The sequence below is a fragment of the Siphateles boraxobius genome, unplaced genomic scaffold (assembly GCF_051911475.1).
Source record: "Siphateles boraxobius isolate OS27281-9 unplaced genomic scaffold, OSU_SipBor_1 6, whole genome shotgun sequence".
Classification (NCBI taxonomy): domain Eukaryota; kingdom Metazoa; phylum Chordata; class Actinopteri; order Cypriniformes; family Leuciscidae; genus Siphateles; species Siphateles boraxobius.
This window is the reverse complement of record NW_027509186.1, coordinates 11,727,588-11,753,854: the sequence shown is the minus strand read 5'-3', so window position 1 is coordinate 11,753,854 and position 26,267 is coordinate 11,727,588. Positions and strand designations below refer to the sequence as shown.

At 42.8% G+C, this 26,267-nt stretch overlaps 1 protein-coding gene across 1 annotated transcript in view; it reads right to left on the bottom strand.

Annotated features, from left to right (window-relative positions):
* Positions 1 to 5,188, bottom strand: part of LOC143715698 (putative G-protein coupled receptor 34) — a 36,006-nt gene extending 30,818 nt beyond the window's left edge. The window contains exon 1 of the mRNA XM_077207453.1: positions 4,866 to 5,188. Within this exon, the coding sequence (XP_077063568.1) occupies positions 4,866 to 5,188 (323 nt within the window). The remainder of the gene's footprint in view (positions 1 to 4,865) is intronic.
* Positions 5,189 to 26,267: the final 21,079 nt, after the last annotated feature.

Sequence of the window (26,267 nt, the reverse complement as noted above, 5' to 3'; positions counted from 1 at the left end):
CTAAGATTATCATTGCCACACTTTGTTTGTTGTTCCAGCGCAAAGTCACAAAAAAAATGGAAACAGTTTCTAAAATAGAATCGTCGTGTTAAAAACCAAAACTCTGATTAACACGGAAAATATACCTTTTATCCCGCGTCGCGGCATCGAGTGTAGTTAGGACACGGTGTAACTGACAAATTATTATTTATTAGTATTCCTATTTCCTACTATTGTTGTTGCTGTTGTTTTACTTATAATTAAATCACCACATATCATATATCACTTATCACACTCACCTATAGCCAAGTGGAGTCTGTGGCCGAAGCACTGAAGCCTTATCCATCCATTTAGCTCAGCCGCCAGCTTTATGTTTGAGGCATTGTCCGAAGTGATTCAGATTAGCTTTTCTTCGTTTAAACCCCATGCAGCCAAAACTTCCCTCAGTCCATTAGCGATGTTTTGGCCCGTATGGTCTTCGGAAATAAACGCCGTTTGGAGGCATTTGGTATTCAAACGGCAATCGGCATCTATATAGTGGATTGTGAGGCTAATATATGGCTCCATGGTTCGGCTAGACCATATATCCGTTGTGATTGCAAAGTATTCTGCTTTGGTCACCTTGTTAGCCACTTCTGCTTGCCATTGATCGAACAAATCTGGCAGAGCAACTCTAGAGAAATAGTGTCGAGTTGGCAAAGCATAACGTTTATCCACAAATTGATCATTTTCTTGAATCCAGAGTTGTGAACTGTGCTAATCGGGCGCATGTCTTTAGGTAAATAATAGGCAACAGACTCAGTTATTTTTTTGTGCCTTTCCGAATTTAACTGATAGGGAGTTGCGCTGTAGAGTGTGTCTGTTATGAATGCCTGGGTTACGGAGGATGTTGAGGGGGTTGCGGATTGCTGTTTCTTTATTAAATTATCATAGATCATCTGTGTTTAATTTTCAAGTGGTTAAACAAATTCGTGGTGTTCCCTTTCGTTGCAGCCACTACCATGTTGCAAACCTTTCACGTAGCATGTTTCTGCTCGTCGTCAGTTTCCCCGAAGCCAAACTGTTCCCAGACAACGGAGTTGGTTTTGCCTTTTTTGCTCACCAAACGCTGCTGAGGCTGCCCTATACCTTCTGCCATCTTTACTCGCGCTAAGTTTTTTAAATTCCAGCGGGTGACATGCACACGACCTGCCTCCCTGACTGTGTAGGCTGAGAGAGTTTATGGCTTCGGGAGGGGCGGATGTGCGAGTGTGTGTGCGCGTGTCATTCAAGTGTTCTTGCAAAACAGAACATGGCAAAATAATCGTTTTTACTCGATTGTACTATTTTGGAGATCGTTGGGAGCCCAAATCGAAATTCGATTAATTGCACAGCCCTACTTCTTAGTTATTTTTCTTAAACCTTAATACGTACATAATTAATAGTAGTTCTTCAGGAGGTATGACAAAATTCATTAGTTATTGATTAACTAACTGTTACTTAACACAATCATAAAATTATATTACATACTGATTAGTTAACACGTCTTCCTTAGTAGTTAACAGCAGTGAAGAAGTAGTTAATCAAGAATTACCTATTAGTGGTGGGGGTGTACGTGTCAGGGTGCTCTAATATCATTTGTTGTGAGAAAATGCTTTTGTGCCCTGTGTTGTGCTCTGTTTCTTTCCTACTCTCTCACGAGTACCATCAGCTGCAACTCATTGTATAAATGGCACACTCAGAAAGGCCTGTGCTGAGGAACACTTCTCCCTAGCCTTAAGCCCTATTCAGACGTAATTGTTTCTCAGGGGGTAGTAATATATTTTCACCAATTACAGGGGTTAGTCTGAGATCGTATTGCCGTCCGAATCCAGAATGTCAATGTTTTTCTCCCACCTCCCGCATAACAATCCCAGGGGGAATTACCTACAGATTTTTGACAAACACCATGGTCTTGTGGTGATTTAATTGCCGTCTGAACTCACATCTCTGAGTTTACAAGAAGAGATCACTTCAAAATTCACTGTTTATAAATACCGATTTAAAATATTATGTAGCCTATTATATACAGTTACATTAAAAATATAAACCAAGCAGTTGTGCTTACCTCATGTACTGTAAATAAGAAGCTGCATTAACTTATTTCCGCAAATTTCCAATTTTTAAAATGACATAAATTGCAAGACAGAAAATGTCTCGGTTACGTATGGTAACCCGAGTTCCCTGAAAGAGGGAATGGAGACGTTCGTCGGAGGGATCCGACAGAAATGGGATCTTCGCAGAGAGACCAAATTACTTTGAGAGAAACTAAAGAGCCAATGCACATTGGCATGCGATAAATGTGCCAGCTGCTTCTATAACGCAGTGCGGGTATATAATGAGCAGCAGGTGCAACGCATCTTTGGTTTTCGCTGAGGAGTCGAGCCAGGGTCTGCAGCGATGGTACAACAACATGGCGACGGGACGAACGTCTCCATTCCCTCTTTCAGGGAATGTTCCACTCCAACGTTCGTCGTAGGGATCCGACAGAAATGGGATCCCTACCAACATGCCATGTTTTTGGCCCTTCCAGTGCCCTGCATAAGCCTCACGTCTCTCCCTTTATTAGGGGCAGAAGCTTATGAGGAGAGTACTGGCCACTGATATTCCGCATGACCCACTCAGTGAGAACATTGGATAACACTGGGAAAGCGTGCCCTTCCTAAGGGAAGAAGAACGCTGCGGATGCCACGACCTGCCCGGATGGAGGTAACATGTGGAGAAAACACATATTGACTAGCCAAGCAGGGTAGTGCAACATATGGAAGTCTATGGGGTCGCTGCAGGGGCCGCTACATATGGACACCCAGCCTAGCACAGGTTCCTCAATGCAAAAAAGTGTCAGGCCTGGCGTCAGCCGCTCCGCAACATCTGACTGCCTTAGAGGTGACGGAGGAACTCAACAGGGTTAGCCGTCTCTGGAAAAAACACTGGAGCAAATAGACGCACGTATCTGGCCAACCAGGCGAGAATGACGTAGCAAGCCGACACTTGAGAGGGTTCCCTGCGCTACTGGCCACTTGGGGCGAGTATACGGGAGGATACCGGCTCTACATGAAGGCTATAGAATCTAGCGAGCGTTTTGGGTGTCGCCCAGCCCGCAGCACTACATATATCTGTCAGCGAGGTGCCTTGAGCCAACGCCCAGGAGGAAGCAACACCTGAAGCCCCAACAGGCTGAGTTGCCCAAAGGGCAGGACTTTGTACTGATACGCCTGACGCTCAAAAGCAAAGTGCACGAAGTACCTGTGTCGATGAAGAATCGAGATGTGAAAGTGCGCTTCCTTCAGGTCGATCACTGCAACCCAATCTTGGGGACGAATGCATTCAAAAATGCGTTTCTGTGAGATCATTTTGAATGGGAGCTTGTGCAGGGCCGAATTAAAACTTGCAGGTCCAAGATTGGCCGTAACCCACCGCCTTTCTTGGGTACAGTGAAGTAGGGACTTTAGAACCCTGACTTCATATCGGCTAGAGGGACCGGCTTGATCGCGTTCTTCGCCAGTAGGACTTTGATCTCTGCCCATAAGACAGGAGCACCAGTAGCTATCACTGTGGTGAACCAGATACCCCTGAACTTGGCTATGCAATTCAGTTCGCCCGGCGCCCTCCCAAGTCTGATGGTGTGGATGAGCCAGCCGGATGGTCTGGGGACTAAACCATTAGGACCAACGTAACCACAGATGTAATGCAGAGGGGCAGTGCAGTGGATTTTTATTAAATTTTGCACCCGGCCGTTCTCCGGGGAAAGAGCTTCTTCATCCCGGTCCGGGTTGCCCGGAGTCTAACTACAGTACTCTAATTGGCTGCAGTAACACAGGGTTTGTGATGTGAATATATTAATGCTACAACACATTTGTTAGATTCAAAAGACATCAGTGAATCAGTCTATTTCATGATGTTTATAAAGCCATCAACAAGTAGCCATCATCACCTGATCTCGTTTCACTTTAGGTTTCTTTGCTGCTGCAAATGTATTTAACAAACACAGTGCCACAGCAGCCAAAAACCAAAAAAAAAAAACCCAAAAAAAAGATATAATAAGAGTTAAGAGCCCAACTAATGGAAACACTAATCACTGTTATGGTGACTTCAAATGAAACACAGAGTTAAACCCCTGTTAATTCTCAAAAACTTTTGTAGACGTCAATCTGGTTAGTAATAAGGGAAGCTGGTAATGCTGTTTGTGGAGTTTTTTAATCCTCCTCTGCTGCGATCTTCAGATATTTAATGTCTTCTTGTATCTTCAGATGATTTAATCTAAGGCTGTGGCTGGAAGTCAGTTGTAGTTCTTGTGTGTCTGCTCGTCTCTTTTTCTGTTCTCTTATCTTCTTCAGTGATTCTGCTTGTTAACAGTCTTATTAATGCCGAGTTTACTCCATTTTTAATATACACAGATTTTGTGGCTCAGATAAGGTCCAGTTCTGGTTTATTTCTTTGCTCATGGCTGACACATGGCATTGCTTGTGGCCCAGATCTGGCAAACAGGAGTGAGCCACCAAAGGGTCCGTCATTCCACGCTGCATGTGGGCCAGATCATCATTCCACATGTGCCAGATGTGGGCCGGATCTGGGACATCACAATGTTGCTAAGTGGGTTGTTATCTCCCCTCCTGACCCCTAGACTGGGAGGGGAATGTAACACAGCTCTATGGCAACACATATCCCCACAGGTCTGGCCTGCCGTAGATGAGCTGTAGAGTATCTCTTCATCAAGCTGACACGCACAATGACACTGAAAGCACACTGAAACTGAAACTTTTGCAGCAGGAGCATGACATCATTACAAATGTTCATCCTAGAAAAAAATTCACATTTTGGTACTGCTGAGAAATTAAGTAATGACAATGACAATGACATTGCTGTACTTGTTTACAGCAATGGCGTCCATGAAGAGAATGCTTGCATAGACAGTTGCTCCTGTAAAGCTGCAGTAAATATTTAACATTATCTCTGAATTATTGGCATAGGAAACACTGCGCAAAAGTAAACTAAGGGTAATAAAGAAGTCCGCTGTGGCCAGATTCTTCATGTAAACCGTGATGCTGGACTGGACACGCTGATTAGTGCAGAAATACACACGCATTGTGAAGCAATTCAACACCTGACTGATGAGAAAGACTAGTGAGTATGCAAATATGAAAACATTATTAGCTGTAAATTCACAGAGAGCTTGTGTTGTATTTGTCATGTTTAGTTCCATGGTGTAATTTTTGAAAGTTATGAAGATAGCTGCAGGCACTGGAGACTCCATCTATGTAAGAAAGAAAAAATACCCAGTCTGACTTTGAAAGAATTCCACAGTACCTAATAGTCTAAACCAACTATCTAATACCTAAAAATAAAATAAAAATATATTTTAGATATACACATATTATATATATATATATATATATATATATATATATGTAATGACGGAGAAGAGGCAGTCGAATCCATCTGCAGCACTTTATTCAAACAGGTAATAAAACAAGGAATCACTGACATAAAAAAAAGCACACGTTTCAGCATGTAGCGTGGCAAAACAAGACTTCGCAAAGAACATAGAACTGAGCAGTCCAGATAAAGGGTAGGTAATGATTAACAGGTGGGAGTGATGAGACTGAATGGAGAAACCAGGCAGGGATGGAACCTAATGATAGCAGAGGGGAATGATGGGAAGTGCAGTTCTAGAACTCAGGTGACAAGGAGCGTGTGAGATCGGGGAGAGGTGAAGGCGTGCGCTCAGTGACAGCCGCGCGCTCCGTGACAGAGCCCCCCTCCTGCGAGCGGCTCCGGAAGCGAGGACCTGGACGACGAGGTCTTCCACGGGGTCTTGGAGCTGGACGATCTGGGTGAGTGTGATGGTAAGTGTTAAGCAGAGCAGGGTCCAGGACGTCCTGAGACCTGACCCAGGAACGTTCCTCGGGGCCAAACCCCTCCCAGTCAATCAAATATTGCAGTGCCCCGCCGCGGCGTCTGGAGTCCAGGATCTCTCGTACCCGGTACGCCTCCTCGCCTCCGACCTCAATGGGGGGAGCCTGCACGTGACCGACCTCCTCCTGGACCTCCTCTCTCCTGGGAGCAGCAGCGGGTCTGAAAAGAGACATATGAAAGGTGGGTGAGATTCTATAATGTGCTGGGAGTTCCAGCCGAAACGAGACCGGAGTGATCTGCCGAAGAATCTTGAAGGGCCCGATGAAGCGAGGGGATAGCTTCTTGCTTGGGAGCCTCAAACGCAGATCACGGGTGGAAAGCCACACCCACTGACCAGGCCGATACCGGGGACCCTCACGCCTCCTTCGATCCGCATGCAGCTGATAGTGACGGATGGCACGTCGCAGATGGACATGAGCGGCATTCCAAGTGGCCCTGCTGCGTTGCAGCCACGCATCCACCGCAGGGAGGTCTGACGGTTCTCCTGCCCACGGGAAGAGGGGAGGTTGAAAACCTAAAACACACTGGAAGAGTGTTAGACCAGTGGCAGGCTTTACCAGGGAATTTTGGGCGTACTCCGCCCAGACCAGGAAGCGGCTCCAGTCCTGTTGGTTCTCGTGACAGTACGTCCGCAGAAAGCGAATGAGGTCCTGGTTCAACCGTTCAACCTGAACGTTGGCCTGCGGATGGTATCCCGAGGTGAGGCTGACATTGATGTTGAGTTTGGAGCAGAGTTCTCTCCAAATGCGGGAAGTGAACTGGGGGCCACCGTCGGAGACGATGTCCTCGGGGAGACCAAAAAGACGAAATACGTGGTTGAGAAGCACCTCCGCAGTCTGCATGGCAGTGGGCAGACCCTTCAGGGGGATAAAACGACAGGATTTGGAGAAGCGATCCACGACTGACAGAACTGTGGTAAATCCCTGAGACAGAGGCAAATCAGTTACGAAATCCACAGCGATATGAGACCATGGGCCTTGAGGCACTGGCAATGGCTGTAAGAGACCGGCAGGTTTAAGGTGGGAAGATTTGACAGTGTTACAAATGGAACATTCGTGAATGAATTTGATAACATCAGCCCGGAGGGTGGACCACCAGAAGCGGTTGGAGACTAGCTGTACTGTAGCAGAGATACATGGATGTCCAGCGCTGAGTGTGCTGTGAACCCATTGAAGCACCCGATCACGGAGTTCGAGAGGCACGAAAAGGCGATTCTCTGGACATTCCGGCGGAATAGGAAGAGCTTGTTGTGCCTCGGTAACCTCCGAGATGATGTCCCACTGCACTGGAGCAACGATGTGAGTGGAGGAAAGGATGGGTTCTGGCTTGGAAATCTCATTGAACTCCTCGAACTGACGAGACAGAGCATCGGCCTTCCCGTTCTTGGACCCAGGTCTGTACGTGATCCTGAAATTAAATCGAGAGAAGAACAGTGACCAGCGAGCCTGACGAGCATTCAAACGCTTGGCGGACCTGATATATTCAAGATTTCTGTGGTCAGTGAGGACGGTGAAAGTCTGACGTGTACCCTCCAGCCAGTGCCTCCACTCCTCCAAGGCTGCTTTCATGGCCAGAAGCTCTCGGTCGCCCACATCATAATTGCGCTCCGACGAATTAAGCTTGCGGGAGAAAAAAGCACAGGGAAACTTTTAGCGGGGTTACCGTGGCGTTGAGACAGGATTGCACCAACTCCAGTGCTTGAAGCGTCAACCTCCACGATAAACTCGCTCTCCGGGTTAGGATGATGGAGAATGGGTGCGGACGTGAACCTCTCTTTCAGCCGGGAAAACGCTGAAGTGCATTCGGAAGACCACCGGAAGCGCCCCCCCCCCCCCCCCCCCCCCCGCCTGGAGAAGAGATGTTAGAGGAGCCACAATGAGACTGAAATTACGTATAAACCTACGATAAAAATTGGCAAAGCCCAGGAATCGCTGTAATTCTTTCACAGAGGAAGGTTGAAGCCAGTCCACCACAGCTTTGACCTTGCTGTCATCCATGAGAACCCCCTCGGTGCTGATGATATATCCTAGGAAGGCGATCCGGGTCTGATGAAATTCGCACTTCTGAGTCTTGGCGTATAACTGGTTCTCAATTAGGCGTTTGAGGACTGCACGCACATCCTGGACGTGTGCTTCGAGGGTCTCTGAAAAAATCAAGATGTCGTCAATATAAACAATAACTTTCTGATTCAGCATGTCACGAAAGATCTCATTAACAAACGACTGGAACACAGAAGGACTATTGGACAGCCCGAATGGCATAACCCGATACTCATAGTGCCCTGTGGTTGTAGAAAAGGCCGTCTTCCACTCATCACCCCTCCGTATGCGAATGAGGTTGTAAGCGTTCCTCAAATCCAGCTTGGTGAAGTAACGGGCTGAGCGAAGCATCTCCAGGGCTGCAGGGACTAAAGGCAGAGGATAACGATACTTCACGGTTACCTCATTAAGACCTCGGAAATCAATGCAGGGCCGGAGACTCCCATCCTTCTTCTTAACGAAGAAAAATCCAGCGGACGCGGGGGATGTGGAAGTGGTGATGAAACCCTTAGCAAGTTGCTCCTCGATATACGAATTCATAGCCCCAGTCTCCGGTTGCGAAAGTGGATACACACGGCCGTGCGGGGGAACGGCTCCGGGTAGCAGTTCAATAGCGCAGTCACTGGCCCGGTGCGGGGGTAGAAGTGAAGCCTCTCTCTCGCTGAATGCCAGGGCAAGATCATGGTAGACCGCAGGAACTCCTTGCAAGTTCAACTTCTCAGAGGGACTGTGGCTTGATTCAGGACCATGGAGAGCAGGCAAGCAGTGGACCTGACAGAAAGGAGACCATTGAGTAATTCTCCTCTCAGTCCAGGAAATTAGAGGGTTGTGTCTCTCCAGCCAGGGCAATCCCAAAATTACTGGATGATGAGGTGAACTGATGGTATACAACTGAATTCTCTCCGTGTGACGAGACCCGAAGCTGAGAGTAAGTGGCTGCGTGATGTACTGTACCTCCCCTGTCCCCAGGGGGCGTCCATCCAGGGCTGCCACTGCCACACGAGACTCACAAGGGATGAGAGAGAGATGATTAGACAAGGCAAAATCCAGATCAACAAAACTCCCAGCGGCACCAGAGTCAATTAAAGCCCTTGTCACACAAATACTTCCATTAAAACTAAAGGAAACTTCGAGACTGAGAGAGTTAGAGTTAGGAGGATTAATCGAAGAACTCACCGCAGAAGTATCTCTGGATCTGGATCTCACCGGACAAGAAGCTCTCAGATGACCGGCTTGAGCACAGTACAGGCACACTTTATTCCGCCGCCTCCTCTCACGTTCCTCCGTAGAGAGACGTGTGAAGCCGACCTGCATGGGCTCGAAATCTGAGCTGGCTGGTGGATTAGAGAAGAGACTGGGCGAGAGAGGTGCGCGTCGAGAGCGGATGAGATTGTCGAGGCGAATGGCGAGCTCCATAAGTTCTCCGAGGGTCCTTCCATCGTCGCGACAAGCCAATTCCCCTTGCAGCGCAGAATTCAAACCCTTTCGGTACAGCAACTTAAGTGGTTCCTCCGTCCAACCCGTCTGAGCTGCCAGGGTGCGGAATGAAAGCGTGTAGTCAGCCGCAGTAGAACTCCCTTGACTTAATGCGAGAAGTAGCTCTCCTGGCTCCTTACCGCCCGCGGGATGTTCAAACACCTCTCTGAATTGAGACAGAAACACGTTATAAGAGGGAAATGTGTGCTGACCTCCTGACCAGAGAGCAGTCGCCCACTCCAACGCCTTCCCGGTGAGTAGAGAGCAGATAAATGAGAAGCGGGACGCATCAGTGGGATAAAGCTGGGGTTGTTGGTTGATAAATAGGTCGCACTGCAACAGAAATCCTCTACAGGCAGCAGGTGAGCCATTAAACTTCTCAGGGAAAGATAATTTTGGGTTGCTTGAAGTCGTACTCACGCTTGATGTTAAGGGAGCCGCAGCTGCGGGAGCTTGAGCTTGATTAGCGACCGCGTTCTGTTGACAGGGGGTTTGCACGGACCTCACAAGCTCTTCAGTGAGGTTAGTTAACTTGACCAGTTGTTGTTGGTGTGTGATTAACACAGATGCCTGGGATGAAACCTCGGAAGCCAGACGCTGGAAGTCTGCTGGATCCTGTGTTGGCGAAGTCTTCTGTAATGACGGAGAAGAGGCAGTCGAATCCATCTGCAGCACTTTATTCAAACAGGTAATAAAACAAGGAATCACTGACATGAAACAAATGCACACGTTTCAGCATGTAGCGTGGCAAAACAAGACTTCGCAAAGAACATAGAACTGAGCAGTCCAGATAAAGGGTAGGTAACGATTAACAGGTGGGAGTGATGAGACTGAATGGAGAAACCAGGCAGGGATGGAACCTAATGATAGCAGAGGGGAATGATGGGAAGTGCAGTTCTAGAACTCAGGTGACAAGGAGCGTGTGAGATCGGGGAGAGGTGAAGGCGCGCGCTCAGTGACAGCCGCGCGCTCCGTGACAATATATATATATATATATATATATATAGGGTTATTCCATGTCAAGTCAACCAGTGGCCTGTTGCATGAAGCTGGTGTCAGTTGCTACCCAGTTAAGTTTGAGATTAGTTTGAGAAAACTCTGGTTTTTCAGGTTCAAGAAGGTGGATTGTTTTTTAGTGGGTTTCATCACTATGATAATTTACGCAACATGGCTAACCTGCTCCGCAGGAGGTTTTTCTTTTTCTGGGTTAGAGATCACAGACCTAAACTGGACCAATCAACTGTGAGTAAAGTGTATCTGATGCAATAAAGCCTCTCCTCTATCTTTCCATCTGCTCCAAATTAAAGCAGTTTAGAGTGAAATAATTTTAGACAAAATCACCCATCTTTTGCTTCTAATTATACATACTTATATTATATGAATTGTAATTATGCATAATTCACATAATATATTCATATAATTATATTAATTTACAATTAATATTAAACTTTGACAATAATTAACAAGCACCTTCTGATACAATATAGAATTCATAGTGGATTCAATGTTGGTGAGCTGGCCAGGTGCTGCTGCTGCAAAGCATCCCCAAACCATGACACTTTCACCTCCATGTCACCTCCACCTCCTCCTTATGCCCTTTTTTTATTGTCCTCAATGTTTTTAGTCCATATATTGTTACTCATCTTCCATTTTAAGGACCACAATGGAAACAAGCCTTTGGGCTTTTTGTGTTTTTATCCTTGTGAACACTTTGTGTTGATTGTTGATGTTCAATAACATTTTCATTCATTTATTCATTCATTCATTCATGCTTCACAATTGGTAAGTGGTTATTTTGCTGAAATGCTGTATTTGGCAAAACATGTTTTGCATGTGTTGCGAATCACCAGTCTCAAAATGATCCATTTGCAGCGTGAGTTTATTTGGAGAATAGTCAAACAGGCAGAGGTCAGAGACAGCAGACACAACAGTAAAGGCAAGGCTTAATCGAGGTCTAATACCAGGTAGAAGATCGGGGCAGGCAGATAACAGGCAAAGTCCGAGAAGCAGGCAGAGGTAGCGTAGGTAGTGATGCTACGTCTGACACCGATACTCCAACGCTTGCTTCAAACTCGAACGGTCCTTGCAATGAACCACTGCTTCGGAGCTTGTATCATTACGTCACTAGTCACGTGAAAATGACTTCTGAAGCAAACACACTGCTTCACTCCTGTAATGAACCACCTGACTGCTTTTTTTATCAGCCCAAGACAGTGTTGACAGGTTTGAAACCTGGCGGCTGTATTTCTTATAAAAGTGAAGCCAAACCATGGCAACACCGAGAAAATAATATTTCTGAATAAAAACCATACCATTTAATGAACACGCTGTCTAAGCCTTCTGCATGATGTACCCAAAGCACACCCTTTGCCAAATGTTTATTATTATTATTATTATTATTATTATTAACACATATTATTATGAACACATGAACATTGTTACATAAAAACATGCATCAAAGACATAAACTTCAAAAACAAGTACAAGCACATCCTTTTCAACATACAAAAATATCAGTCCCACCACTTAACAAGTTATAGAGTTCTTCTTCCCACAGCTAAACAAGACAAAGCTTTCACACATGATACTGCCCTGCTAAAAAACCTATAGAAACCACTACAGAAATTCTATTGGATTTAATGGTTTTCATGGGAATTTTATTGGACAAAAAAGAATTCTGTAGTGGTTTAAATGGTAAAAGCCAATGGTTCCTATTGGTATTTTAATAGAAACCATTAGAATTTCTGTGATGGTTTCCAACTTTTTTTAAGCTGATCTGATCTTTTGTCCATGTCTAAAGAAATAATTAAACACACACATCATGCTTAATGTTTTATTAAATGAGTTTGACAGCACTAACACTGTTTCAGCTTTGATTGTGTCGGTAAACACGTAATAAACGGGGTGTTAACATATAAGCCTACTTGCATTTTATGGTTGTCAGCTTTGTTGCATTACATTTACTTCAACAGGAAATGGTGCTGCAATTTCTATCTGAATGAAGCTTCGAGTAATGAACCATTTTTGACACAATTGTATCAGAAAGCAATAATGCTTCGAAACGCTTCATTTGGCCATCACTAAGCGTAGGCAGGCAGCAGGCAAGGAGAAGTCAGAGGCAGAATTGGTCGATAAACGGTCAGGCAGTCACAGGGTTTTTAGCGCTCAGTAGTGTCCACAAAAGCAAAACAAAACTTCGCAGTGAGAGCTGTTTGCGGTGCAGTTAAATAGTTTGGAAGATAGGCTGCAGCTGGGCAAGGTGATGAGTCATTAGAGGCTGCAGCTCGTCATGATGATGAGAGTAATCAGAGGGCTTATGGGGAATGTAGTGCGAGAGAAGATCAGTACTCGGGCGAGGGCGTTCTCAGCTGGCCAGAGAGAGAGGTTGCTGAGTCTGGGATCGTGACATATGGTGTCCAAATAATTACATTTTAGACTCATCTGTCTAAAGCACATTATTCAATAGTGCAAATCAGTATAGTCTGAGATTTAAGATTTTAAATTTGTAGTGCAAGGCAATTAAGTGCAATGGTAATTATTAATTTTGTAATTGTAAGATTGAAAATGTACATGAGGTAGATGACCAGAACAGTGTTCAGTGTAAGGGGGGGGGAGAGGGAGAGAGCTTGGTTTTGTGACTCAATTTCAATTAATGCCGAGTGTGTCAGTCTCAGTTTTGTTGAACGCTATAAAGCCTACACGTTATATGTGCGTGTAAGTGAATATGTACATGTTTTGTGTATGTGACGTTACATCCAGCCCTTTGCTTAGTAGACTTGCTAGCATGATAACAGTTAACATACTCCTCTGTCCTCTGCCTGACGTGAGCGTTTCAGCACCCTGTCACTGCGGTGCATAGCATCGGTGGTGTTAGTATTTGCCGTTGGTCTATCGGTCTTCCCTGTCCTATAGCCTGAAAAGTTGCACATTGACGGAATGGCCTCAGGTTTCAGTCTGTTGGATTTAACTCTCGCCAGTGAACCTGTTGTATCGAAAGTACAACTCTCATAATAGTTTGTCACTAAAAAATGCTCACTACAGACTCGAAATCCAGGGGCTGTCGGAGGGCTAGACAGTTTTAAGGCAGCTAGCCATGACTTGAGGGCTGGTTTCCTTGTCAAAGGTAGTGTTACGTCGCAGCAAGGACAAAGCAGAGAGTGAATCCAAATGCCAGCACTTTAATAATCCAACAAACAGGTAATCCAGGGTAAACTCAGAACTAGGAACAAGGTACTCAGAACTCAGACTACAAGCAACATTAAACAACGACCAACAAAACACAACTGAAGCACAGGGGATTAAATACACAGGCAAACAAGATAACAAGGGGGCGGGGCTAATTAGAAACACCTTGAGAGACTAATAAACAAGACAAACTACAAAGGACTACAAAACATGGCACAGGACAGGAAATAACAAAAGTAACACAAGACAAGGAAAACATAAGACAGGAATCGTGACAGGTAGCCTTTGAAAATGTATCGTAACCCCAGCTGTCTTAGCCCTTTACAATTCATTACTACAGCCAGGGGCAATACAGTATGAAACCCCCTAGACCTGTTGGTTTCTGTTTCCTCAGCCATGTCAGCTAGCCTCAGACTATTTACAGGCTATGGCTGCTCTGCTAGTGTTGGTTGGCAATGGAGTGGCTTACCATGCCAGTGATGTATCCAAAAGTTTGAAATCCAACATGGCGGTGCCCGTGTAACACAACAGAATTTTCAACGTACCATTTTATCCCTTTTAACAAATTCTGCCATTTTAATAATTATACTAAGGAGAACCAAGGTGCCCGAAAGGAGTCCCGTCCAGTCACTCTCTGAGGGTGACATAAAGTCAACCCCACATGCCACCAGTGAGGCTGACCTGGTCTATTTTTCTGACCTAGTCTTGCCAACAACCCATCTGTTTCCTAAACAGAGTCTCTAAGTGAGAGAAGAACTGCATCTCTAGTATAAGGTCACTATTGGGGGTGTAACGATTCATTCGTTTTCAAGATTCATCGATTACAAATCCTGACGATGCATATGCATCGATCTTGAAACATGTATTTTGAAACATGAATCATTTATTTAAGTCAATATTTGATTGAAAATGCTAATAATCGAATAATTTGCGATTCTATAGCGGTTCAGTGCTTTATAATATATAAACATTAAATGACTACATGAGCGAATTAATGGAGGCGTTGTGCTGCGTCATTACATTTACGCGTCCTCACAGCTCTCCTCGGGCACTGCTATGAAACAGCGTGTTCATTGCGTGGAAACGTCGCCATTATTTTCTTTAAGATAAGATACTGAAGTTTTACGGAAATGGGTCATACGCGTCCTGAGCAGTTAAAGTAGAACCCCACTTATTCAAGGGTGCGCATTTATTACATGGAAAGAGCAAAAACACAATAGGTGTCTAAAATGCACACGCTTCTGATGAATCATGAATGATGAATGACATTTAACTTAATGTCGTTAAACTGAATGTACGAAGGAAACTGCTGAAATAACTACAATATTAATTACACTGAAATAAGAGCGCATGGTTTATCCATCAATCAGATGTGCATTAAAGTTGCATTCATAATCGTTACTATAGCAAAAGTAGACACCCGGCGTGTTTTCTTTCAGAATCATAAGGAAAATGTTCAGTATAAAGAGAACAAAGAGTATTCCATGAGGAATACTTACTATTCCATGAGGAAAAGTTAGTTAAGGTTTAGTTGGGAAAGTTCATGGTATTTCTAGTCTCACAATGGAAGGATATTTATAATTTGTTGCTGTTAAAACAGCAGTTGAGAGCTCAAAGCTCGCGATCACCACTGCACTCACGCCGTAGAAACCACCAACACTGGGAGAGTCTTCCTGAAGAACACAGACAGACTCGCTCAACAACAGCATTCTTCAGAGACATCAAATGATCGGCTCCGAAGCGAAAGGCAACTAGTGCATGCATCCAGTTCCGCATTTATATCCGTGCCGTAGGGGCGGAGTGTGTGTTGCGAATCACGCACACCAATTCCATTGGCTCGTTCAATAGTACTCGAAGATGACTGGCTCCCTGGCGTGATCCCATTCAGTCGACGTAGACTACGTCTGACGTTATCGACTGAAAAGGAAACTGCTTAAATTCAGACCACTGCCCTGCGTTTCACTTATAGCCCAAATATGCTGTGACTGACTCCAAAACCTGCCCATAAAAAATTTTTTTTTATGTATGTCTCCTAGCTCATATATGTGTGTGCAAATATCATGTGAAGGATTAGAAGGGTAACTAACTAGTAATGACTCAAGTGTTACTACATACTTCTAAAGGAATTACTAAATATTTGGATCCATATTCTAAAGTGAAGATCATGGTAACTAACTAGTAATGACTCAAGTGTTACTACATCTAAAGGAATTACTAATTATTTTAAGCTTTTGAGGTTTTTGGTGAAGTTTTAAATAGTAATTCCCATAGAAGTATGTGAGTCCACCGACTTGTTTAGTAAAACAAGTTAAGCACAGTAAAAACAACACACCAACATATCCCCCAGAAAGACGGCTGGCCACCCACATCGACGCCATCTTGAATTTTCACTGAAACTGTTGTCGTTCTTTACCATCCGACTGGGGACCGAGATTTGTTTGATTAATAAAATCATTATTTACTGTATAAAGTAGTGACCTGAAATCGTTACCTTAAAGAGCTATATCGGTTTGATGTATCCCACAAACCCTTTGATTCAACCCTTAGTTATTGTCATACAAAAAAACAGTGTAATAAGATTTTGGAGGTCAAAACTTTTACATGAGAAAAGTTTTATGTTGATTTTTGCATTGAAAATCTTTAGTTGGTTCAACAACTAAAGTGTTAATATTAAATTAACACAATGACTTCTCTTAACTCAAGAAGTTGAAATCTGTCAACTAAAGCCTGGTTCACACGGCACGATTTTAAAATTGATGGCCGATTTTCCAAACCTGAGAGACCCCACACACAGCGATAAAAAATCACGGGTCTAACAGTTTTGGTCGTACAGTGTGTGGTGCGCAGCCACACGTCAAAATCAACACATCACACACAAACCGATTTGACTCCCGAGCATTCCCAGGTCAGACGGAAAATCTCAAAAAATCCCTCGAGATCAAACGTGACTTCAGAGTAAACAATCATGGCGGACGAAGATGATGCAGTGGCGATAGTTTGTAGTTTGTTTTTAACCGAAAAAAAATGTTATCAAAAGAAAAGGCGATGGTCAAAGTAGTGGAGACAACGCGAGCATGGACGGCTGTTTTGATTTTGTTTCCCGGTGCTTCCTCTGCGCCTCGTCACCTCGCTTTCTGATACAAGCACCTACACGCCACAGTCCACAGGCTGCGTGCTCGTTTGTCCCCGGGGGGCACCACACACGAGGAGAACTCGGGCCAAAAAAATCCAACATGTTGGATATCCCCGATTTGAGATCGGAGCGGTCCCGACGTCCTTCCGAGGAGACGAGAGCACTCTTAACACACCACACACGGTTATATCTGATCAGATTATTTTACGATAATCGGAGCATACTTAAGATTGTCGGAAGGGGTAAATCGGGCCTAAAATCGGCCTAATTATCCTGCCGTGTGAACCAGGCTTTAGGTTTAATCCAGAGATTGTGATTAACTCTGAAGCGCGTGCACCTGAAAGTGTGACACGTGCAGCAAACAGCCAACCACACAGAACATGAAGAGCGTCAGTTTGATTCAGTTTGATTCTCTTCTCGCAAGAGAGCCTTCACTTCTCTGTTGAAGATTGAGAGATCGTTATTGTATAAATTAATATATTGTATTATTCATTATGTTGTAATATATTAACACAATATATTATTCTGTATATTTTCAAATATACTGTTAAGCCATTTCATATATTGATCATTCATATGGGAAATATATTTTCGTTCCATAAGGGTATGACGTTCTTCTGAGTATCAAACAGACATTTCTGTGATGGCTTCCTCCCTATCAGGAGTTATTCTACTGAGGCCACCGCTCTGTCCAGGTCCAGATAGAACTACAAAGTCAAGCATTGGCCCTCGTCAGGCCACATTGATAGCGACTAGGGCTGTGAATCTTTGGGTAGGCAGCGAATCGATTCGATTCACGATTCATAGGTTTTCGATTCAAGAACGATTTTTTGCAAATTCAGAAAGATTCGATTCAATGCGATTCACATTAAAATTCGATGTGATTCGATTAATTCGATTCGATTCTTCATTTTTATATGCATTCATAGGATTATTTAAATGCTTCCCCCAATGGGTCTTAGTCAGGGTGCAAATTACACAGTGGTCTTCAGGGGTTAGAGAGTGGGGACAAAAAAACAAAACAACAACGACATTTTGTCTATTGTTAATGTTATTTCATGTTAGTTTTTAATTAATCTATTATTATAAAAATATTTCCAAAGCCTATAAATTAGCATTTTTAGAAATGTAAGCCAAGATTTTAAAAAGGCTTTAAAAGTATTGTTAGTTCATCATGCTAACTTTTAACATGTTTAAAAGCATGACCAACAGGGGACTTGAAAAATGTCCCCACTTGGTTCGGCTGTCCCCTGTTAGTTAGTGTGTAACGACACCAAGGTCCCCTCTTAGATAGGTAGACAAGTACACACACACACACACACACACACACACACACACACACACACGCACACACATAAACACGCGCACACACACACACACACACACACACACACACACACACACACACACACACACACACACGCACACACATAAACACGCGCACACACACACACACACACACACACACACACACACACACACACACACACACACACACACACACACACACACACACACACACACACACACACACACACTTTGGCTTATGCATTGTGCATTGGCTTATAATGCAGCATGGATTGCTGAAGTCAATGTATTTTACAAATGGGCCTGCAATCTCTGTGTAAAACATAAAGATTATGCATTCTAAAGTTGTTTTCCCCCTCCTGTAAATTGGCTCCAAATCTTGGGGGAAAATGTTATCCCTCCACAACAATATAGTGGATTACTCAGTAAATATCCATCAATGGAATTTCATATTTTGGCTGTAATCACTATTGATGTTTGTCTTTTTTCAGAAAAAATATCAAGAAAATAAAAAAATTAGCTGGGGATTCGTTACGAAGTTTCTGAAATCTGGTTAATTTGACAAGGAATGGCCCTATAAACAATTTTTTAAAGAAAATGCCCAGAATTTATAGTTTGCTTATAATATAATTATTAGCCAGATATTTAAATGTGGTCATTTATTAACAAGCTATTTATTATTTACAATCAATGGCTATAATAATTCTTCATACATCAGATGTAGTTTATCTTTACTATTTTACTTCTCTTCAAGGCGAGACAGTTTTCAATCGCATATCAGTATTATATCAGTACACACTACACTTTTTTAATAATTGTAAATATTAATTAGCTATTAGCTGGTTTATCATATTTCACTTACTTAAATCCAATTGCAAGCCTTTGATCCAGCTGTTGGTCCAACTTGATAAAAGTGAAAATGTAAAATGAAAATACATCTTCTTGATGTTCCCGGGTAACAGAAAGATTTGGAAATTATTTGAATATTGGCCGGCTAAATTTGAATAGTGTATAACAGTTTCTAAAAATGCTTTATGTTCCGTTTAGTTTCTCTGCTATGGTTTTCATTGTCTCATGCTGCGTCCCAATTTGCCTACTTATACTACGCCCTAAAAGTATGTGAAGATGTTTTCTCTCTTTTGTGAAGAAAAAGTACATACTTGAGTGTGTAGAAAAAGAATAAATGTTTCTTGGCCCTAGAGGTGTTTTGCATGGCCTTAGATTTGTGTTTATTTCTGTTATTTATAACATATTAATGGCTAAATTCTTATACTGTTTTCAGAACAAACTCTGCTACAATAATATAAAAAGATGATGGATGTACGTGTTTGCATTTCTTTATAAAATGAAGATTATTTGTAGTTAGTAACTTTCCTATATACATACATATATATATATATATATATATATATATATATACAATTAGAATATCATCAAAAAGTGGATTTATTTCAGTTATTCCATTCAAAAAGTGAAATTCGGATATTATATTCATTGATTACACACAGACTGATTTCTAATGTTTATTTCATTTAATTGTGATGATTAAAACTGACAACTAATGAAAATCCCAAATTCAGTATCTCCGAAAATTAGAACATTACTTAAGACCAAAACAAAAAAAGGATTTTTAGAAATGTTGGCCAACTGAAAAATTTAAACATGAAAAGTATGAGCACGTACACAATACTTAGTTGGGGCTCCTTTTGCCTGAATTACTGCAGCAATGCGGCGTGGCATGGAGTCGATCAGTTTGTGGCACTGCTCAGGTGTTATGAGAGCCCAGGTTGCTCTAATCGTGGCCTTCAGCTCTTCTGCATTGTTGGGTTTGGCGTATCGCATCTTCCTCTTCACAATACCCCATAGCTTTTCTATAGGATTAAGGTCAGGCGAGTTTGCTAGCCAATTAAGAACAGGGATACCATGGTCCTTAAACCAGGTACTGGTAGCTTTGGCACTGTGTGCAGGTGCCAAGTCCTGTTGGAAAATGAAATCTGCATCCCCATAAAGTTGGGGATCATAGAGGCACCAGGTGTCTTCAATATTGAACCTTTTCACAATATTCAAATTTTCCGAGATACTGATTTTGGGGTTTTCATTAGTTGTCAGTTATAATCATCAAAATTAAAAGGAATGAACACTTGAAATATATCAGTCTGCGTGTAATGAATGAATATAATATCCAAATTTCACTTTTTGAAAGGAAGTACTGAAATAAATCAACTTTTTGATGATTTTCAAATATATGACCAGCACCTGTATCTGTATATATATATATTCAACTTTTGTAAGACACATTTTGGGTTAGAAAGGCTGTATGCGAGGGAGGGACAATGGACATGAATATTGATGTGATTCACACCTGTGAAGACAATAACCCCTCCATAACCATCCTAACCCTCCCAAAATTGCCCATCAAGGGAGTATGAGGTCTCTGCCAAACAAAAAAGGGTGTTTCCCGATTTTGGGGCGTTTTCAATATGGACTAGGCGTTTTTCGAACTCTTTACCTGATTTGCTAAAATCGAGGGAGATTCACGGAAAAACACTGAGAGAGATTGCCTGCATAATTGTAAGTGTATTGTTGTTGTAAACTAGTTTAATGTTTCATTTGTTTGAATTATACTTACTTACTGTCCATTATGCCTTTGGCATGTAGGGCAGCAACGAAGGTTTAAATTATACCCATCGTAAAAAAGCTCCAAGCAATCTACTTCCACTTACAATTTAGTGTTAACTGTTAGTAGCTAACATTCGCTATTCTATTTGATGAATCTTTTTGTCACTTGATTTGTTTTAGTTTTGTCATCAGGTTGTCTCTAAAGTGTCTGTATGGTCAATAAAATTATCCAAAAGTTTGAAGTTTTCTGAGTCATAATTTCAGGTTAACATGCTTTCTTTATATTGATAGTTTGTACAAGGTCAGCATGCAGTGGCAAACACGGCCGTCAATCTCTCATTCCACGGAGTCGGTGCGCCTTACCATATCTGGCAACCACACTGGAGAAAATTCACTTCATGCTAATAAACGCTCCCCTTTCTTAGTGTCCTGGGAACTCATTGGCTCATGCTGCATAATCCACGCACGAACTGGTCACAGAACACGGTATTATAGAACAATAGACTTACTGTCAGGTACGTCTCCGCCTAATGGCAGATTATATTCTCTCTCTGCTACTGAGAGGCTATGGAACAATATTTCTGATTCTCTAGCAGCCAAACTCATCCACTCTTCTTCTCCTGGAGGTGCGGGGTTCTTTTTTGTGGAGAAGAAGGATGGTTCCCTGCGCCCTAGCATTGACTGCCAAGGCCTGAACAACATCACGTGAAGAATACTTATTCTTTGCCGCTGATGTCCTCAACTTTGAGCGTCTGCAGGGTACCTCCTTCCCGAAGCTGGGCCTTCGCAAAGGGTTGCAAATATTTACTACACAAACACCTGGTTTTGGGGGAGAGGAGAGGATTCTCAGATATCTTGAAGAGACACCATCCAAAAAGAAGAACAGAATTCTAAGTTTTCAAAATTTCTCTAATACCAGTTACTGCATTGAAATTGAAATCATTTTACCAATCGGACTTAACAATTTAAAATGATACAAAACATGAAAGGGAAAAAAACAATAGATTAACAAGATACCTCATATGTGGTATATAGACATTCTTAAAGAACTTTCAGTGACTTGAATCAGGAGGGAAGGAGAGGGAGTCTGTAAAGTGGGAATGCATAGATAAGCTAGAAAAGAAGTTTGGGCAAGGCAGAGTCCTATGCTCTTTCTTTGAGATCTTCTTTCCAGGAGTACATTTTGTTTTATTGCAGGGTGTTTTGATCTCAGCTTTTGTCTTAGCAGGAAAATCAAGTCTTACATAACACTCCCGCAGTCTTCCAGGCACTTGTCTATGACGTGTTGAAAGTCATGGTCAATCATTTAATTTATGTCTACTTGGATGATACATTGATTTTTTTCTTCGTCTCTCCAGGAACACATTCAGCATGTCAGATGAGTGCTTCAGAGGCTGCAAGAGAACTGGCTTTTTGTCAAGGCGGAGAAATGCGTTTTTCAAGCACAGTCCGGTCCCTTTTTGGGTTTAATCATCTTGTCCGAGGGGGTGCACATAGATACCAACATGATTCAGGCTGTGGTAGATTGACCAACCACAGATCCTTGTGAAGCCCTGCAGAGGTTTTTGGGCTTTGCCATTTTTTTGCCACAAATTTTTTTTTTTTCTAATTTTCTATTTTTTAATTTTTGTAATTACATTCAACTAGCTGCTCCTCAGACCACCTTTATCTCCACCAAAAGTAGTGGTCGACCGACATTGTTTTTTTGATGGGCAATAACGATATCTTAGAGAGCAGTGTGGCCAATGGTTATACAGATATAAAGGCGAAATATACTATAAATATATATACCCCGTCCCCCCCCCCCCTCCCTAGAACCACCACTGGCACTACGCGTGAATACACTGCAGGATCACTCTTGCTCGTATCCAAGGTAAATCATCAACACTATCATCCCTTACATATGTTTTATTTAACTAAATACATCATAATCGGCTAAAACGCATGCGCAGGATTCTTCCTGAACAAGTGTGCACCCGGTTCCGTGTTGCTTTCACACACACGCGAACCACAGCACGGTTCGGGAGCAGCTGAACTCAGACCATCTCCTCCAAGGAAGTCTTGGGTTCGGTATCCCAGTGCGCACCCGGGTCCACATGACAGCGTTCACATTAGCGATTTTTCATGTTTTTAATATGATTTTTCCATGCCCCGTTCCGAACTAAACTGCCAGTGTGAAAGCACCCTGAATCTTGCAGGCTGATAGGTCTTTAGCTTATTGGTAGCAATCTTGTCATTATGTATTTACCACAGCTGATTGGTTTCTGTTGCATCAGCGGCCAATGAGCTTGAATGAATGAATGAAATACACTTTATTGTCCCCAAAGGGGAAATTTGTGTTGGACTCAAGGTGTTTACATTGACATTGAAACATTCAAATGCATACATTAAAATCACTAGTATTATAATAAATAACAATTCCTATTCACACACATACATGAGCTTGCTGCTCAAACATTCAAATACTTGGCATTGTTTGCTGTTAACAGTTTGCAGTGCGCTTTCAGATCGCATCTGGAATCTAAGATGAGTAAAAATGATCTTTTATTCCACATATCTGCACATATTGTGTGGACTGGTTATTAATTCGTAAGTGGAGCAATCTTTACAAGTTTAAAACTAGCTTAATGTTAGAAGTGTTTTTTAACTAGCGTCATGTCAATGGTGCACGAGTGAATCACTGAAGCAACAGCAGTGTTTACTGCACGTTAATGCAGCAGCAGTCTGTTGTATGTCATTGCTGTTTTTATAGCATGGATATGAAAACAGTTAGAATGATATAAGCATTTGCACTTTGAATGGCGTTCACCATATTTAGTGGTATAACTTAAGCTCATGTGCTCTTCGGTCATTTCTGACCGGAAAATGTTGTGTTTTGAATTTCTAAAAATCATTCGAAACTTGGTGACTTTTATGGCATTTGGAATGTGAACACAGAAAAAAATGTAAGGCATGATTCAAGCAGGCTAAGTGGTCATAAAAAAAATAGTCACACTTTTGCTCTTCGGTCAAAAATGACCTCCTTCTTAGCGTGTGTCCCGTGCAGGTGCCGGGTCCGCTTGTCTCCAAGCCTTTCTCCACTTTCTCCGGTCCAAGGCATCCTTGGGGGCGGCATCGATGTATTTAATGTCTTCCTTGATTCGGTCCATTCACCTAATTTTGTCTTCTGCGTGGCCTTTTCCCCTCAGGGCTGAGCCGCAGTGCTCTTCTCGCCACTGACTCTTCGTCACTGCGGATCACATGGCCGTACCATCGATTGCGGGCTTCTCGCATCTTCTCCGTGATTGGTGCTACTCCCATGATCCTACTGTCATCCTCATTCATAACGCGGTCCAGTCGGGACAGTCCCAATATCCATCTGAGCATACGCATCTCCATAGTGTGGAGGGCCTGTTGTGTTTGGTGTTTGCAGGCCAGTCAAATATGACCGACCATAGGATATGATTGGGAAATCGACAAAAACACAAAAAATCTCTACAAATCAGCCACGATGCAGACAAAAAGTGCTCAGCAATGAAGGGGTGAAACTCTAAAACGTCAATTGTGCAAAACACATACACACACATCTCGGCAAAGGAGAAGTGCTCACTAACACAGATTTAGAAAGATTTGTGAACAATATTTGAGAGAAATAGGCCTTGTGTACATAAAAAAGTCTTAGATCTTTGAGTTCAGCCCATGAAAATGGGGGCAAAAACAAAAGTGTTGCGTTTATAACTTTGTTCAGTGTATGTTCCTGAGTTTATTTACATTTACATTTAGTCATTTAGCAGACACTTTTCTCCAAAGTGAGTTACAAATGACGACTAAAGCAAGCGAGTCATTGGAAGAGGCAAAACAACTCAAGAAGTGCTCAAAATACAAAGTTCAGGCATTGCTCAGAGTAGCATAAGCCAGACAATGGAGGATTAAAGGATAAGGAAAGTTTTTATTTTATTTATTTTAGTTTTTTTTTTAGGTTAAGTGCTCACAGAAGAGATGGGTTTTCAGTTGTCTTTAGAATGTTGTCAGGGATTCTGCATTCTGGATGAGGGTGGGGAGATCATTCGCACCCATTGACAGGAAAGATGATACATGGTTGAAAGCAACTCATTCAAGTGTTTTCGCAATAAATGGTAGGAGAGAGACAGGTCTGTAATTCTCTGAAAGTGATGTTTAATGTTGTTTTTTTAAGCAGTGGGGTTACCCAAGCCTGCTTGAATGCTGTAGGAAAAATGCCAGTAAGGAGGGATGAGTTGATGTTGTGTGTGAGGGCTGCTAGAAGTGTGGGAGAGATGGCTTGTAGAAGGTTTGAAGGGGATGGGGTCTAGAGGGCAGGTGGTAGGATAACTGGAGAGAAGAAGTTTAGATGCTTCTTTGAGAAGGTTTTTGGCTGTGGCAGAGGTTGGTCTGGGTTCCTTTGTATGTGGAGCTGAAAACTGACTGCTGATAGTTGTTGTTATGTTGGTGAAGAAGTTAGCAAAATCATCAGCAGTTAAAGAGGAGGTGGGTGGTTGTAGAGATGGACAGAGAGAGATGAATGTCTTGGAAAGTGTTTGTGTGTTAGAGGCGCTGTTGATTTTGTTGTGGAAATATGAAGATTTTGCGGCATCAACATCAACAGAAAAGGAAGAGAGCAGAGATTGATACATACTCATGTCAGATGTGTCTTTTGATCTGCACCATTTCCTCTCTGTTGCCCTGAGTTTGGTCCAATGTTCATAAAGAACCTCAGATAACCAGGGGTTAGAGGGAGTAGTGCGTGCTGGCAAGGAGGATAGAGGGCAGATATTGTTAAAAGAAGAAGTTGAAATGAAGCATAAGATATCCCGTTGTGGTATTCACATCCAGAGATGAGAATTGTGAGGGTGAGGGAAGTGAAGATGACACAGCAGAGGAAAGATGGGAATGAGAAAGTGAGCACAGGTTTCTTCTGAAAGGAACTGGTAGGGGGGTTGGTGGAGCATGGGTAGTGAGTTGTAGATTGAAAGTAATGAGGAAATGATCTGAAACGTGGAGAGGTTTCACCAAAATGTTGTCTGTGATGCAATTGCGTGTGTGAACCAGGTCCAGTTGGTTGCCTGACTTGTGAGTACCTGTGTGTGAGCAGTAGCGGTTTTAGGCATAGGCGAACCGGGCAGTCGCCTGGGGCGGCATTTTTTCATGTCACATGGGGGGCGGCACGAGCAGTTAAAAAAAAAATCCTCTGCGCCGTGAAGCGGTTTTCTATTATCTATTATTTCACTGTGTGGGGAATTGGCAAATTGGTGCCCCTGCTTGCTGAGAAGGTGCCGTGTGTGACACCGGTTTTGTTTTTCTCAATTGTGTGAAATGGCTAATAAAAATAAGTAATACAAAACGATTATGTGGGTCACCTCACCAAGGTGAATTGGTTTAGTCCTGACTTCTGGTCGTGACTCGTGACGTGAGTGACAGTGTTGGGGGGCGGGGGTGGGAAATCTATTGATTGTCGAGTGCCAAATAAGCAGAGATGGACAGGAAAAGGTCAAAGCCATCAGGTGCACAATTTAGAAAAAAAGAAAAGAAGAAGAGGAGAAACGAGCAAAAGATAAAGGTATGCAACTATGTTCTCTCTGTGGTATGATTACGGTATC